Below are 16,857 nucleotides of genomic sequence, written 5' to 3' on the forward strand. Positions count from 1 at the left end.
AGTATTCTTGCCAGCAAGTTAAAGAAGTATGGGCTGGATGAATGGACTATAAGGTGGATAGAAAGCTGGCTGGATTGTCGGGCTCAACGGGTAGTGATCAATGGCTCCATGTCTAGTTGGCAGCCGGTATCAAGTGGAGTGCCCCAAGGGTTGGTCCTGGGGCCGGTTTTGTTCAATATCTTCATAAATGATCTGGAGGATGGTGTGGATTGCACCCTCAGCAAGTTTGCAGATGACACTAAACTGGGAGGAGAGGTAGATATGCTGGAGGGTAGGGATAGGATACAGAGGGACCTAGACAAATTGAAGGATTGGGTCAAAAGAAATCTGATGAGGTTCAACAAGGACAAGTGCAGAGTCCTGCACTGAGGACGGAAGAATCCAATGCACCGCTACAGACTGGGGACCGAATGGCTCGGCAGCAGTTCTGCAGAAAAGGACGTAGGGGTTACAGTGGACGAGAAGCTGGATATAAGTCAACAGTGTGCCCTTGTTGCCCAGAAAGCTAATGGCATTTTGGGATGTATAAGTAGGGGCATTGCCACCAGATCGAGGGACGTGATCGTTCCCCTCTATTCAACACTGGTGAGGCCTCATCTGGAGTACTGTGTCCAGTTTTGGCCTCACACTGCAAGAAGGATGTGGAAAAATTGGAAAGAGTCCAGCGGAGGGTGTTGTACCAATAAAATAAAAACCAGCAGGATCTTATTAAAGGGGAAAAGGCAAAATACCACATTTATTGTGGATACAGAAAGAATCATAGTAAGCAGTTAGTTATAGCTATAACATTCCATTCAATCTCATATTTATTCACACATTCATTCATACAAACACACACACACACACAGGTTCTGCAAGGTTGTTATCATAGTTACCAGCCTTAGAGTTGCTCATGCCAAGCCACTGGCGAGGTGGCCTGGACATGAGGAGGGAGCAGGGCCTTGTCAGATGCTCATCTGATACTCCTGGAAGTTGGTTTGCAGAATCAGACCCCAAAGTGTTCATTTTCTAGAGTCCATTTTTATAGGAATTTCTTCCTATGCTAGTCTATGGGAATTGCTTCATCATGCTGTTGCTGCATCAATCAGCAGATAGCACATTCCTGACAGCTCCGTGCTGTTAGATGTTAACTTGTTCTTTGGTTCTCCCATTCTTGAGGCTGTTGGGTGGATTGCAGTCTGCCCTCCAGGGGTCCTCTGGTTATTTCCACTTGACGCCTTCTTCAGCCGATGGACACTGGATTCTTAGGCTGGCACCTCCCTGATCATTCAGTTATTATCCACACCAAGCATCCATCCACATACATCCTCTATCTCTATTTTAATCACAATTGTTAATACAACAAAAGGGCGGGGAGTCTCTGGGTGCTGTTTCTGTTGTTACAGAGTTTTGCTTTGAGTCTCTCTCTGTGTGAATTGCTTTGAGAACAGACTCTGTCTTAGAATGTACTAACGCAATTAGCAGCTTGCAAGTTTCACACATAGAGGGAGAGAAACAGTACCAAAAACCAAGAGACCTCTTAATTAGTAATACCCTGGAATTTAAACTATGGGGAATCAAACTCATTTGTGATTTTAATACAGAACTTCTTTAATATGATCCAACAAAAATGATTAGGGGACTGGAACACATGAGTTATGAGGAGAGGCTGAGGGAACTGGGGATGTTTAGTCTACGGAAGAGAAGAATGAGGGGGGATTTGATAGCTGCTTTCAACTACCTGAAAGGGGGTTCCAAAGAGGATGGTTCTAGATTGTTCTCAGTGGTAGCAGATGACAGAACAAGGAGTAATGGTCTCAAGTTGCAGTGGGGGAGGTTTAGGTTGGATATTAGGAAAAACTTTTTCTCTAGGAGGGTGGTGAAACACTGGAATGCGTTACCTAGGGAGATGGTGGAATCTCCTTCCTTAGAAGTTTTTAAGGTCAGGCTTGACAAAGCCTGGCTGGGATGATTTAATTGGGGATTGGTCCTGCTTTGAGCAGGGGGTTGGACTAGATGACCTCCTGAGGTCCCTTCCAACCCTGATATTCTATGATTCTATGAGACTAGAGGGTTGAAGCCTTTTCTTGATGACTGGGGGCATATATAAAAATGTCTTAGGAGAAAAACATTTTATACAGTATAAGCTGGGTATAATGTACAACGTGTATATATGGAGAGGCTAAAACATTGACAACCTGGATGGCTGAAGGCAGAATAGACTTCCGCGTCAAAGAGAGTGGTTGAAATCCAGCCTGAATTGGTTATGACATTAAATTATCAGCTCGGCCAGTTAGCTTGTGTGAAATTAGTTGTTTGGTCTCAGTCAAACCAGACAAATAAACTGCATAGAAAGCACCCCCACAACTGGTGGAAAGTGATACTCTTGCTGGTGGTCTCAGCAGAGGGGCCATTAGATTCAAGGGCGACTTAACTGCATGTTATGGGGGCAGCGTGAGGGAAGCTTGCACAGCTGCTGTGTGCACTGAACCTGTTTTGTGACTAGAGAAATACAATCTTCAAGGCTGTACGGTCAGCGTTTCTCATCACCACAAAATTCACAAACACAAAATAAAAACTCTGTGATTAAGAAGTTTGTCAGCAACGAACTGCAAGCAACGCTGTGTTGATTTAAACCTCTCTCTAGTTACCGTTTATCTAGCTTCGTGCCAGATAGACATTATCCAGAGAATACTGTTACCATTTTTATGGTTGAAAGGGTCATAACTCACTGTTAAATGTAATTTTAAAGAGGGAAGGCAAATCGTATGTTAAAGTCAAGGGAGAAGGTCGTATTTAGTGGCACCCGAAAAACAGTAATCTGTTGCAAATGATCTTTTTATAAAACAAAATTAGGAGTGTAGATGACATGCTTAATGGGATGAAGAATAATGCTATTACCTGCGACAGCAGTTTATACTGTGCATTGCAGATGTGCATCTGAACACGTCTGCATCTGGCAGGTCACAATTGACATGAGTTTATTAGAATTGTGATTCAAAAATAATCCAAGGTTAGGATCTGGTTCTCGACATTTTGACTTCAGCCCATGTCTAGATGTCTACACATCATATCAAATGTTTGTAGTGCTTTGCGTCAAAAAGCGCAGCCATTTCTGCAGTCTCATGAGTCTTGCAGAGCTTGTGGGCTAGAGCAATGCATTTTAATGGAGATTTCCAGACCCAGAGGACCTGCAGAAAGAAATCTCTTCGGTGATGGTCAGTGTACATCGCATCCAGGTACAGCATGCAGGATAGAGAAACATGACCACTTGTGGCCATTAAGGAGCCCAAAACTTCTCTCAAAAATAGGGATATTAGCCCTGATTCCCATTTGAATTAATTAAATTCCATTAGACGTATCTGTGACCAGGGTCCAAGCGGGGCCACACTGAGATTGCTCAATCAGGGCAAACTGCAAAGAATGGGGCAGACAATCTCCAAAACTGGTGGTCATTCTAATACTTAAATTCACCAAGCCAGCAACAAAACAGCTTCTACAATACCTTACTGGTTACCCAGAAACCCAGTTCCCTTAAAGCACTCCAGCCTTGGGCTTCCACCCAGACAGCCAAGTCAAATATGAGGAGGAGGATTACTGAAAATCTTGTTCTTTATATAAAAAGTTCTACCAATCCCAAAGGATCGGACACATTACCCACCAGGTCAATTATTTCATATCTTACCCAAATACACGCTTACAGCCAATTCTTATTAACTAAACTAAAATTTTTTTAAAAAGAAAAGGGAGAGAGTATTGGTTAAAAGATCATTATACATACAGATACGAATAAAGTTCTTCGGTCAGTTTCATAGTAGAGATGATAAGCTTCTGAGTTGCAAAAAGTTCTTTCAGAATTAGTTCCATAGGTTATAGACCAGTGTCCAATATCAGAGTGACCCAGACTGGACCTGGGGACCTCAGTCTTGTGACTCAAACTTCTCCTGACGAAGCTTTTGCAGATCTGAGATACAGGAGTTCTTTTTATAGTTCACGGGCAGCCTCTTGACAGCATGCAGTCCTTGGATGGAGCATTGTGGCTTTGAAGTAGAATCACCTATTTTCTTTATACACAGGTAATTAGTTGCATTCATCAGCATACAGTAATTATCCAGTAAGCAGTTCATAGACAGTTTACTACAAACTTCAGAGAGAAATATAGACAATGATATTATTACACCCAAGCTTCATCTAAACTTTAATATTGCCTTTTGATTTCTGAATAATAGAGATAGCAACAGACAGGAACCGTCTGTTGACAGGGTTAACATCTAGCAAGATATAAATAAACACAATTACTATTACCCCATATTCTCTAACAATTCAGGTTGCATTTCAAAGCTGTAGTTTATCTAACATGAAATGGCTCTAAATACCATTCACATACTTTTCTAATATGTCTCTAAAGGTTGAATTTAGGTCGTTTAACCTGCTAGTTGCTTAACCCTTTCTGGCTCAATGTCACAGTATCATGCAATTTCAAAAGGACATGAAGTTCTTATTCTGTTGCTGCCCTACACTTGTTTTTTAGGGTTGCTCTGAGCTGTTAAACATCTGCTGCATTCTGCCATTTAGAACTTCAGTGGTGGATAGAGATATTCCTCTGTCCACGTGGGCAAAGTCCTGCTCCTTGGTGGGGCACATTCATGAAGAACATAAGAATGGCTGTACTGGGTCAGACCAATGGTCCGTCTAGCCCAGTATCCTGTCTTCCGGCCATGGCCAATGCCAGGTGCTTCAGAGGGAATGAACAGAACAGGTAATCATCAAGTGATCCATCCCCTGTTCTCCATTCCTAGCTTCTGGCAAACAGAGGCTAGGGACTCTTCAGAGCATGGTTTTGCATCCCTGCCCATCCTGGCTAATAGCCATTGATGGACCTATCCTCCATGAAGTTATCTAGTTCTTTTTTTTAACCCTATTATAGTCTTGGCCTTCACATCGTCCTCTGGCAAAGAGTTCCACTGTGTGTTGTGTGAAGAAATACTGCCTTTTGTTTGTTTGAAATCTGCTGCCTATTAATTTCATTTGGTGATCCCTAGTTCTTGTGTTATAAGGAGGAGTAAATAACACTTGCTTAAATACCATCTCCACACCAGTCATGATTTTATAGACCTCTATCATATCCCCCTTTAGTCGTCTCTTTTCCAGGCTGAAAAGTCAGTCTTATTATTCTCTGTTTACCCCCTTTTCCAGATCATTTATGAATATATTGAACAGTTCTGGTAACAGTACAGACCCCTGGGGGACACCACTATATACCTCTCTCCATTCGGAAAACTGACCATTTATTCATAGCCTTTGTTTCCTATCTTTTAACCAGTTATTGATCCATGAGAGGACCTTCCCTCTTATCCATGACAGCTTACTTTGCTTAAGAGGTTTTGGTGAGGGACTCTGTCGAAGGCTTTCTGAAAATCTAAGTACACTATATGCACTGGATCCCCTTTGTCCACAAGCCTGTTGACCCCCTCCAAGAATTCTAATAGATTGGTGAGGCATGATTTCCCTTTCGAAAAACTATGTTGACTCTTCCCCAATAAATTGTGTTAATCTAAGTGTCTGATAATTCTGTTCTTTACTATAGTTTCAACCAATTTGCCTGGTACTGAAGTTAGACTTACCGGCCTGTAATTGCCGGGATCACCTCTGGACCCATTTTAAAAATCAGTGTTGTATTAGCTATCCTCCAGTCATCTGGTACAGAAGCTGATTTAAATGATAAGTTATATACCATAGTTAGTAGTTTTATAATTTTACGTTTGAATTCCTTCAGAACTCTCAGGTGAATCCTGTCTGGTCTTGGTGACTTATTACTGTTTGTTTGTTCCAAAACCACCTCTAATGACTCCTCAACCTGGGACAATTCCTCATATTTGTCACCTAAAATGAATGGCTCAGATTGGGGAATCTCCCTCACATCCTCAGCCATGAAGACCAGTGCAAAGAATTCATTTAGTTTCTCCGCAACGGCCTTATCGTCCTTGAGTGCTCTTTTAGCATCTCAGTTGTCCAGTGACCGCACTGGTTGTTTAGCAGGCTTCCTGCTTCTCATTTATCTTACTTTTTGAGTCTTTGGCTAGCTGTTCTTCAAAATGTGTTTGTGCCTTTCTAATTGTATTTTTACATTTCACTTGCCAGCGTTTATGTGCCTTTCTATTTTCCTCAATAGGATTTCACTTCCACTTTTTAAATATCTTTTTGCCTCTAATTGCTTCTTTTACTTTATTGTTCAGACATGGTGGTACTTTTTTGTCGTCTTAGTATGTTTTTTAATTTGGGGTATACATTTAAGTTGAGCCCCTATTACGTTGTCTTTAAAAAGTTTCCATACAGGTTGCAGGGATTTCACTTTTGGCACTGTACCTTTCAATTTCTGTTTACCTAACTTTCTCATTTTTGTGTATTCCCCCTTTCTGAAATTAAATGCTACCATGGTGGGCTGCTTTGGTGTTTCCCCACAATAGGAATGTTAAATTTAATTATGTTATGGTCACTATTACCAAGCGATTCAGCTATATTCACCTCTTGGACCAGATCCTGTTCTCCACTTAGGACTAAGTCAAGAATTGCCTCTCCTCTTGTGAGTTTCAGAACTAGCTGCTCCAAGAAGCAGTCATTTAAGCTGTCAAGAAACTTTATTTCTGCATCCTGTCCTGAGGTGACATGTACCAAGTCAATGTGGGGATAGTTGAAATTCCCCATTATTGTTGAGTTGTTTATTTTTATAGCCGCTCTAATCTCCCTGAGCATTTCACTGTCACTAGCAGCATCCTGGTCAGGTGGTTGGTAGCATATCCCAATTGCTATATTCTTATTATGCAAGTATGGAATTACTATCCATAGAGATTCTCTAGTACAGTTTGGATCATTTAAGATTTTTGCTTCATTTGACTCTTTCTTTCACAGATAGTGCCCCCTCCCCCACCAGCACGACCTGTTCTGTCCTTTCGATATAGTTTATACCCTGGTATTACTGTGTCCCATTGATTATCCTCATTTAATACGAGGCACTGTAGTTCACCCATCTTATTATTTAGACTTTTAGCATTTGTATGTAAGCACTTAAGTCACTTTTAGCTGTCTGCCATTACATGATGTAATTCAATGGGGCTCTTTTTCATTTGACTGTTTCTCATCAGATACTACCCATATTTTATCATCCTCCATCCTCTCTTGTTCCTAGGATATAGAGAATCTCCATTAACAGATCCTCCCCTAAGGGGTGTCGGTGTCCAAACCATGTGCTCCTTTGTACCTGTCGGCTTTCCCCCAGCCCTTAATTTAAAAATTGCTCTGCAACCTTTAAGTTTGTGCCAGTAGTCCACTTCTATTTTGGTTTAGGTGGAGCCCATCCTTCCTGTATAGGCTCACTCTTTCCCAAAAGGTTCCCTAGTTCCTAATAAATCTAAACCCCTCCTCCTCACAATATCATCTCATCCAAGCATTGAGACTCTGCAGCTCTTCAGGGGCAGGGAAATGTTATGTTTAGACTTGCAGTTTCATCTGTTGGGGCATAGAAGTGGGGGCTGTTGTATTGATTTAGATGGAATATATGGGCCAAAGGCATTAACATAACCCTGTCACTGTCCAACATTAAACAGTGTTAAATGAGGTCCAGGACTTGGTATGTAGAGACCTCAGCCTGCATAGCACTCTGGCAAACACACCATTAAAAATCCTCTTAAGCTTTTATTAAAGGTACAGAAAAGATAAAACAAAGCATGTGAAATGTAAAGTATTAAATAAAGCTTTCATTTTACCAACAGGATTTGTTTCCTTTCCCTTCAGCTGGAGAGACTTTTTAAAAGTAACACCCCTTTCACCCCTCACCCCACCCTGGTTGATTGACAGTCTACTAGATGGTATCAAAGATGATTGTAAGTGTCCTTGTGGGAAAAATAGATGTCCAGTCTTAGAAGGAAAAGTCTGCTTGTCTAGAAGTCTTAGGTGGTATTAAGAATGGTAATAACTCATCCCAGATGATATTTGGGATCTAGTTGGATCTGGTAGGGGTAGTGATGTCATTTTGATCTCTCTCTCTGGCTCATGCTGGCCAGGACATTTCTTAGGAACAGGATGATGTCAGGCCCAGAGTCCCAGGAAACAGTAAGGGTGGCAGCCACGCTGGTGAAGCTTGCTCCAGTAGCCTCTGTTCTTTTAGTCTCTTTTTTCTTCTCCATACTGTCCCTACCAAATCTTTCTTTTAAGGACCCAAAAAGGGAATGAGGGGTGAAATAGCCCATCCCCTCATTATCTTGCCTGCCAATCAGGCCTAATCTCTAACATGCCAATTTTCGTTCATTAACTTTCAGCTTCATCTCTCCTGTTTTTAACAAGCATAACAAACACAGTCCTTGAATCATATTAACTTGGCCTTTTTTTCCTGACTCATTTAGTTATTCCATCTGTTTTGTATTTTTCCCCATCCACGTTTGTTGTTACAGATTATATAACATCTTATAAACGTTGGCATACTCCTTACAGCTGCGCTCACAATTCAGGTATATTTGTAGGCCAAATTGTCACAACAGGACAGGGTTACCTGGATCTGGCCAGGCATTCCACCTCCTCAGTCAGCAGAGGCTAGAGTCCCAGCTGCCTGGCAGTGTGCTTCCCTCAGGAAAAGTTAATTCTGGGGGGGCCCACACTCAGTCTACTGGTCCCTCAAGGTGGTTTCCAACCTGTAAAGGGGAAGGTACAGAGAAGGTTAAGACCCACAGGTTTGGGAAGGAAGGCAGAGAGGGTATAGAGAGCAGCCATCCCACCAACACAGCCCGAATTCATGGCGGGGCGTTGGCAGGACTGGGCCCGAGAGAACAATGCTGCAGAGGTGGCACTTCTTCCTTCTGCACTTTTCTGGATGGGATAAGGTCAGAATGGCCATACTGGGTCAGATGAAAGGTCCATCTAGTCCAGTGTCCTGTCTTCTGACAGCGGCTGGTGCCAGATGCTTCAAAGGGAATGAACAGAACAAGGCTATTCATCAAGTAATCCATCCTCTATTCTCCAGTCCCAGCTTCTGGCAGTGAGAAGCCTAGGTGCACCTAAACCAGGCGTTCTCAAACTTCAGTGCACCGCAACCCCCTTCTGACAACAATTACTACACAACACCTGGAGGGGGGACTGAAACCTAAGTCTGCCCGAGCCCCGCTGCCCCAGGTGGACTAAAGCTGAAGCCCAAGGGCTTCAGCCCCAAGCCAGGGCCCTGTAACCTGAGCCCCACCACCCAGGGCGGGAAGCCCTTGGTCTTTGGTTTCAGACCCTGGGCAGCATGGCTCAGGCTTCCGCCCCAGCATGTGTTACTCCAGCCTTGGTGACCTCATTAAAATGTAGTCCCAAGCCACTTTGGGGTCACGACCCACAGTTAGAGAAGCGCTGACCTAGAGCATGGGTTTTGTCCCAGACCATCTTGGCTAATAGCCAAGGCTAATTGGATCTACCCTCTATGAACTTATCTAATTCCTTTTTGAACCCAGTTATATTTTTGGCCTTCACAACATTCCCTGGCAATGAGTTCCACAGGTCACTGTGGATTGTATGAAGATGTACTTTGTTTGTTATACCAATAAAATAAAAACCAGTAGGATCTTAAAGGGGAAAAGACAAAATGCCACATTTATTGTGAATACAGAAAGAATCATAGTAAGCAGTTAGTTATAGCTATAACATTCCATTCAATTTCATATTTATTCACACATTCATTCATACACACCCACACAGGTTCTGTAAGGTTGTTATCATAGTTACCAGCCTTAGAGTTGCTCATTGCAAGCCATTGGCCAGGTGGCCTGAACAGGAGGAGGGAGCAGGGCCTTCTCAGATGCGCATCTGATGCTCCTGGAAGTTGGTTTGCAGAATCAGACCCCAAAGTGCTCACTTTCTAGAGTCCATTTTTATAGGAATTTCTTCCTATGCCAGTCTATGGGAATTGCTTCATCATGCTGTTGCTGAATCAATCAGCAGATGGCACATTCCTGACTGCTCCGTGCTGCCAGATGTTATCTTGTTCTTCGGTTCTCTCATCTTGAGGCTGTTCGGTGGATTGCAGTCTGCCCTCCAGGGGTCCTCTGGTTATTTCCACTTGACGCCTTCTTCAACCGCTGGACACTGGATTCTTAGGCTGGCACCTCCCTGATCATTCAGTTATTATCCACACCAAGCATCCATCCACATACATCATCTATCTCTATTTTAATCACAATTGTTAAAGCAAGATGAATATAACAAAAGGGCGGGGAGTCTCTGGGTGCTTTTTCTGTTGTTACAGAGTATTGCTTTGAGTCTCTCTCTGTGTGAGTAGTTGTTACGAAGAATTGCTTTGAGAACAGTCTGTCTTAGAAAACACAATTATCAGCTTGCAAGTTTCACACATAGAGGGAGAGAAACAGTACCAAAAACCAAGAGACCTCTTAATTAGTAATACCCTGGAATTTAAACTATGGGGAATCAAACTCATTTGTGATTAATACAGAACTTCTTTAATATGATCCAACATTTTAAACCTGCTGTCGATTAATTTCATTGTGCGACCCCTGTTCTTGTGGCATAATTAAACAAGTCCCAACGAGCAGCAGTAGCTATGTTGGTAGGAGAGCGTCTCCTGCCAACAGTGCTGTCCACACCAGCACTTCTGTCGGTGTAACTTAAGTCAATCAGGAGTGGGTTTGTTCCTCCCCCACACACACACACACACCTCTGACAGACAATTTTACCAACAAAAGTGCTAGTGTAGATATAGCTAGTAGTAAAAACAACAAGGAGTCTGGTAGCACCTTAAAGACTAATAGATTTATTTGGGCATAAGCTTTTGTGGGTAAAAAACCCACTTCAGATGCATGGAGAGGTGGGTTTTTTACCCTCTGTAACTGGGTGCAGACTCACTGGCAGCACCTCCTTCTGGTCATCTCAGGGAATTAGTGTTCCAGCCTCCAGAGCGCTCTCTTCAGGCCGGTGTCTCGCCTTGCTGCTGGCTCCCGTGTCCCTCCCAGGACCCTGGTGCCCCTTTCACTGGGTGCTGCCCCCTGGCAGTACCCCACAGTTCTGGGTCTCCCCCTCCCAGGGGAACCCTTCACCCACTATCCCTACCTTGCCTCAGTCATAGGCTCCTGCCAGTCACCAGCTAGCCCCCGCCCCTTGGGGCAGATTGCAGTATGAGCCACTCATCACAGGCAAGGTTGGGTTTGGAGCCGCTGCCTCGGTCTAACCTTGGGCTGTCCCCTGCAACCCCAGTACCTGTTGGGCCTAATGTTAGGCCGCAGCCTGGGGCTTTCCTGGCTGGAGCTCCTCAGGCCCTTCCCCAGCCCTGCTCCAATCTAGGTCCCTATAGCCAGGTCCCTCCCTCTCAGAAGCTAGCAAGAGTGTGCTCTTCTGCGCCTGGCTTTTATAAAGCCCACTGGGTCTGTTTGGGGCGTGGCCCCCAGCTGCGGCTGCTCTGCCAATCAGCCCAGCTCTTCCCCTGCCCCAGCCCTCTCCCAGGGCTATCTTAAACCCCTCTGGGCCCAAGCGGGTGTCCACCCCGCTCCACCCACAAAAGCTTATGCCAAAATAAATCTGTTAGTCTTTTAAGATGCCACCAGACTCCTATGTGGGGATAAAGTACTAGAGAATGTCCATTAATTAATTGAGGTGGATGAAATTAATTATTCTAAAGTGGCTGGGTTGCTTCACTCCTTTGTAAATTGGTCTTTAACAAGGAAAGTGAAAAAGGAGGCATGAAGAACTAGAAAGTAACTGAGACCTGGTTAAAATAACTGTACTATCAACTCAGTGTAGTTATTCTTTAAAACGCCGTGGATGCTTGGTAACATTGAACATGTTCTAGTGTTGCCAACTCTTGTGACTTTTATTGTGGGTCTCACGTTATGTGGTATTTTTCTTGAAGTCCCAGCTCTCGCATTTGGATATGCGAGAAGCTCATCTTTCATTTAAAAACAAAATCAAGTTTTTTGTAGTCCTCATCATTGAGTAGAAAGTCTTGAAAACGTGACCTGCCGTTCAAAATCCACAAAGCAAATAAGTCTTTCACATATATTATTTAAAAAAAACCTCTTGGCTCGTGGTTTTTGGGTGTCTGACTCACAATTTAAAGCATGTGAGGTTATGCTTAAGACAATTAACTAACAAATTTGCAGAATTGTTGATGGTCCTTTTTGAGAAGTGATGGAGAGCTGGGAAAGGAAAACTGGATAAACCAAAAGCCGATTCGCCACAAAAGCCTGCAAGGAGCCAGTGTTTCTCTTGCCTGACATTGTGCCAGTCTTCGGGTGTGTCTACATTGGAGCTGGAAGATGTAAATTCCAGCTCGAGGAAACGTACCCACACTAGCTCTGATTGAGGAAGGGCGCTCAAAACAGAAGTGCAGTCGGAGGGGCTGGCCATGTTGAGTATGTTCCTAGCATCTCGGAAGGGATTGTACTTAAGGTGTCTAGCCCCTCCCACTGCTTGTGCGACTGCAGCCAGACTTCTAGTTTCACCGGGCTAGCTCAGTCAAAGCTAGTGCGGGTACATGTCCTCAAGCTGGAATTCCTGCTGGAGCAGGAAGGTGTAGACATACCCTCAGTTCACCCACGCTAGCTCTGCTTGACCTAGCATGCTAAAAATATCACTGTACCTGAGGTAGCACGGACAGTGTCAGAGAGGGGCCCGGTGGGCATGTACTCATGTGGCTAGCCCAACCTATTACCCATGCTACCCTAACTACACTGCTATTTTTAGCATGCTGCCTCGAGTAGAACTACCACAGGTACCTCTGCTCAAGCTGGGAATCATACCTCCCAGGAAAAGGTAGATGTACCCTAAGTGTCTAATTTGAATCTGCTCCCTTTCTTTGCATTAGAACAACCCTCCCTGCCCTCAGTCAGAAATTGGAGGTCAGACTAAAGAGAGGAAAATACAATCTAAAAACAAATAAAAGGTTGTGAATTAAATCCTCTCAAATGAGGATTTACTAAAGCACCACACCTTTTAAAACTATGTTTTGGAGTCATAGCCACATCTGGAAGCGAGCTTAAAGAGCACATTAAGGCCCCAGTCCTGCCAGAGCCTATGAGGTCACTGGGGCTCTGTGTGGGTGTAATGCATTTTAGGATCCTGGCCTAAATCTGTAGACGTTATTAAACTAGAAAGTGATGTGAACCCAAGGGTTGGTAGGTACGTGATACAATACTTAGGCCAGGTCTATATTAAAAACTTAGTTCAACCCAGCTATGTCTTTCAGGGGTGTGAAAAATCCATCCCCTTGAGGGATGTAGTTAAATCCCCAGGGTAGATAAGATTAGGTCAACAGAAGAATTCTCTTGTCAACCTAGCTACTGCATCTCAGGGAGGCGGATTAACTATAGTGACAGGAGAAACCTCCCATCACTGTAGTGAGTGTCTGCACTGAAGCGCTAGAGCAGCACAGCGGCAGCTGCACCACGGTAGCGGTTTAAGTGTAGACACAGCCGTAGTGTGTGTTCTTAAGATGGGTTAGCTAACCTTCAGTAGCTGACTCCAGTTAAAATGGCAATGAAGACATGGCAATTTAGGTTAGTAGCTTTAATTAAAGCTTGGGGCTGAATTCAAGTTGCTAACCCAAGTTAAAATTGGCGTTGCTATGTTTTCACTGCTATTTTTAACTTGGATTAGCAAACCTGAGTTAAGAACCCACCTTTGTTTTGCAGGATAGACAAATGACTGGACAACCACTGGAACACTGTGTACCGTTCAGGGCATCTTGGTAATAGAAAGACAAACAAACTGAATGGAATTCAGAGAAGGATATTCCCTACATTATATATAATTTCATTTTCCCTCAGGACTAAGCTAAATGATCTGGGAGCTGGCTTCCATCTCTTAATTGTTTGCAATTCCATTCAGTTATTAGATTTCTACTCTGGCTGTTACTCTCTGCTTATAGTGGGCTAAGTTGGGAGCCAGTTTTTTTGTTTTTTTTTTAATTTAAAATAATCCTTATTGGAGAAATTAATACTAATCAGCCATAAAAATCAGACTCTCATGGGAGTGATACACTGCCAGTGGCAGCAGGAGAGCCGCGCTGGGGGCATGACTTCAGCCTGATCCCACCCTCGCAGCTAGGGTCCCCTGGAGAGGGCATGAGTCCCTGTGAATCCTCCTCCCCCTACCCACCCACCTCTCCACCGGTGGCAGCAGCAGTGCAGAGCAGTTGCGAGGATGTACACACTTGTGGACTTCAGAAGAAAAATGTGCATTCGTTCATTAAATCATTTTTTAAGAATGCAGCCGTAGCCGCTTCTACAGTTGTGAGAAGCAAACCAGTGAAAGGGACTGAGTACATATAACAGTGCAGGACTGGAGGTGGGAGGTTCTGCTTCAGTGCCCCTCCCTCTCTACCCTGGGATTCCATCGACAAGGGCAAAACCCTTTTTAAAGGGACCCCTGCACCCTGTATCAGCATCATGGTACGGCAGCGTAGCTCTAGCGTGGCCCATCTCTCTCCCCGCAGGTCACAGAGCTCCAGCTTGGGGTGTGAGTGCCTGGAAAGGACCCCCCTTTACCCACACCAACACCAGTAGTAGTCAGGACTGGGAACTGCCATACCACTGCAGCTTCTGTGTGCCTTTGGCCCAGCACAGAGAAAGACATAAACACCGAGTTCATTAAGGATGCAGGGTTGTTGGGGCAGGCAGCCCCACTCCTATAAAGGTTTGGGATTCTCGTCGGGGCCCCATTCCCCCACTGGTTTCAGTATGTTGTCAGCTCTCTCTCCCACCACTGCCATGCTTGGGATTCCAGGTGGGCTCCAATGAGCTTCAGAGAGTTTGCCATTGCTTCTCCCCTCACACCCTTGTGTAGGACTACAGGAAGGGAAGAATGCCCCATAATTTTTTCCCCACTCTCATGCTGCCCTCTGACCTCCAGCCGCGATCTCCAAGATCTTCTGATGGCTGAAAGAAGGGCCCCTGCTTCCTGCAGACTTTAGAAGAGCTATTATGAGGGAACTATGAGGGGAGAAAAATTAAGGGGTCGTATGGCCATTTCCCATGGATCTGCTGAGGCCTGCCAGGAAGGGGGAGTGCCCAGCAAGCCTCAGGATATTGTCCAGCATTATGCAAAGTTTAGGAGGAAAAAAGTTCTTTTGACAAGCCTCCCTAGTGATTACACATGAGATCTCCCTTGGCAAAGAACAAGGCTGGGGCCTTATTTCTTTAAATGAAAGAGCTCAGGTCTCTAACAGTAATTAGACATGCTGCACTCTGCTTGTCAGGTCTGGTGATCCATGGCAACATTCCAGATTCAAAAGTTAACAGCTTCTGAAATCAAACTTCAATCAACGTTGGTGCTGCAAGGCACTAGATTTCAGTTAGGGAAGTTCAAGAAACTGGGTTGTAGCTCTCTCCTTCCTTCAAAAAAGTTAAGACTATTTGAACTCTTCACACTTCTGACATTAGGGAATCATAAAACTCATTAACCCTTTTCTGCATCCCTGAATATTTTTAGAAAAATTGTACCTCTGGCCCAGCTCTAACCTGCGAGTTTTGAGGCCAATGGGTAGAACCCTGCAAATCTGGATATCCACTTTATATCCATGGACCATGTTTGCGGATCAGATGTGCATACAAATTTTGTATCCACACAGGGCTCTACCAATGGGACTTTCCTTGTGGATTTGGGGGTTGGGCAAAATTGGGCATATAACGGAATCTCAGTTGCAGCCTTAATTATGGAGCAACTGTTGTCATTCCATAAGGCATGTTTATTGAAGATAAGAGAGTAGAAAAGGGAGCTGGGGATGGGAAAGTAATCAAAAGGTATGTTGGGCGAGATTTGAAGTAAGAGAGTGAGGTATTCTCTGAAAACTATGCAAAGTTATTCTTTATCAGAAGCAAACAAACAATGAACCTAAAGTTAATGGGAGCTTTGCCATCGAGTTCAATGAGTGAGAGGGATTCCACCCATTGGGCCGGCTTGCCCTCTCACTTATATGATTTACACTGGTGTAAATGAGACCAGAATCAGGCCTATTGTCTTCTGTTAAGTGCCATACTTGAGATGCTGTACATGTCCCATAGTGAGCTTTTGCACTAAACTGTTTGCTTTCACATTTCACCTTATTTTTAGTCTGCTGGAAACCATGTCTCACTACACAGATGAACCCAGATTTACTATAGAGCAGATAGACCTGCTTCAGCGCCTGAGACGTACTGGAATGACCAGACACGAAATCCTCCACGCCTTGGAAACCTTGGACCGTCTCGATCAAGAGCATAGTGACAAGTTTGGAAGAAGGTCTAGCTATGGAGGTGGTTCCTACGGCAACAGTACCAACAATATCCCAGCATCTTCCTCTACAGCCACAGCTTCTACGCAGACCCAGCACTCTGGGATGTCCCCATCGCCTAGCAACAGTTACGACACCTCCCCACAGCCTTGCACTACTAATCAGAACGGGAGGGAGAGTAACGAGAGGTTGTCGGCTTTCAATGGGAAGATGTCGCCCACACGCTATCCACTTGCGAACAGCTTGGCTCAAAGATCGTACAGTTTTGAAGCTTCTGAAGAGGACTTGGACGTAGATGACAAAGTGGAAGAATTGATGAGGTTAGTAAAACTTGTAGATGGTTCAGTAAATCAGTCTGACAAACCTTCTAAGAAGAGAGCTGCATCTCGGGTGGAGCGGGGCGGGAGGGTTACTTTAGTTTTTATATGTATTGTCGATAGTGTGAGGGGTGCCTTAGATAATTATCCGCATGTTTGTCCCCCGTTGGCCACCCTCCCCTTCGAAGCCCTGTGCACATTTGTCCTGGGCTATGTCACGGATCCCTCTTCAGTCTTAGTTTTTTCCAAAGCCTGGATTGAGTTCCTTATCTCAGTGCACTGTTTCCATCCTCACCACATTCAAATCCCTTGGAAACA

At 44.2% G+C, this 16,857-nt stretch overlaps 1 protein-coding gene across 8 annotated transcripts in view; it reads left to right on the plus strand.

The window, feature by feature from the left end:
* HMBOX1 (homeobox containing 1) overlaps positions 1-16,857 on the plus strand; it is a 140,876-nt gene that overhangs the window by 66,873 nt on the left and 57,146 nt on the right. For all 8 annotated transcript variants that reach the window (XM_077812354.1, XM_077812360.1, XM_077812353.1 and 5 more), the window contains one exon: positions 16,063-16,542. In XM_077812354.1, coding sequence (XP_077668480.1) covers positions 16,063-16,542 — 480 coding nt within the window. The remainder of the gene's footprint in view (positions 1-16,062; positions 16,543-16,857) is intronic.

The sequence above is a fragment of the Eretmochelys imbricata genome, chromosome 3 (genome assembly GCF_965152235.1).
Source record: "Eretmochelys imbricata isolate rEreImb1 chromosome 3, rEreImb1.hap1, whole genome shotgun sequence".
NCBI classification, from domain to species: Eukaryota; Metazoa; Chordata; order Testudines; family Cheloniidae; genus Eretmochelys; species Eretmochelys imbricata.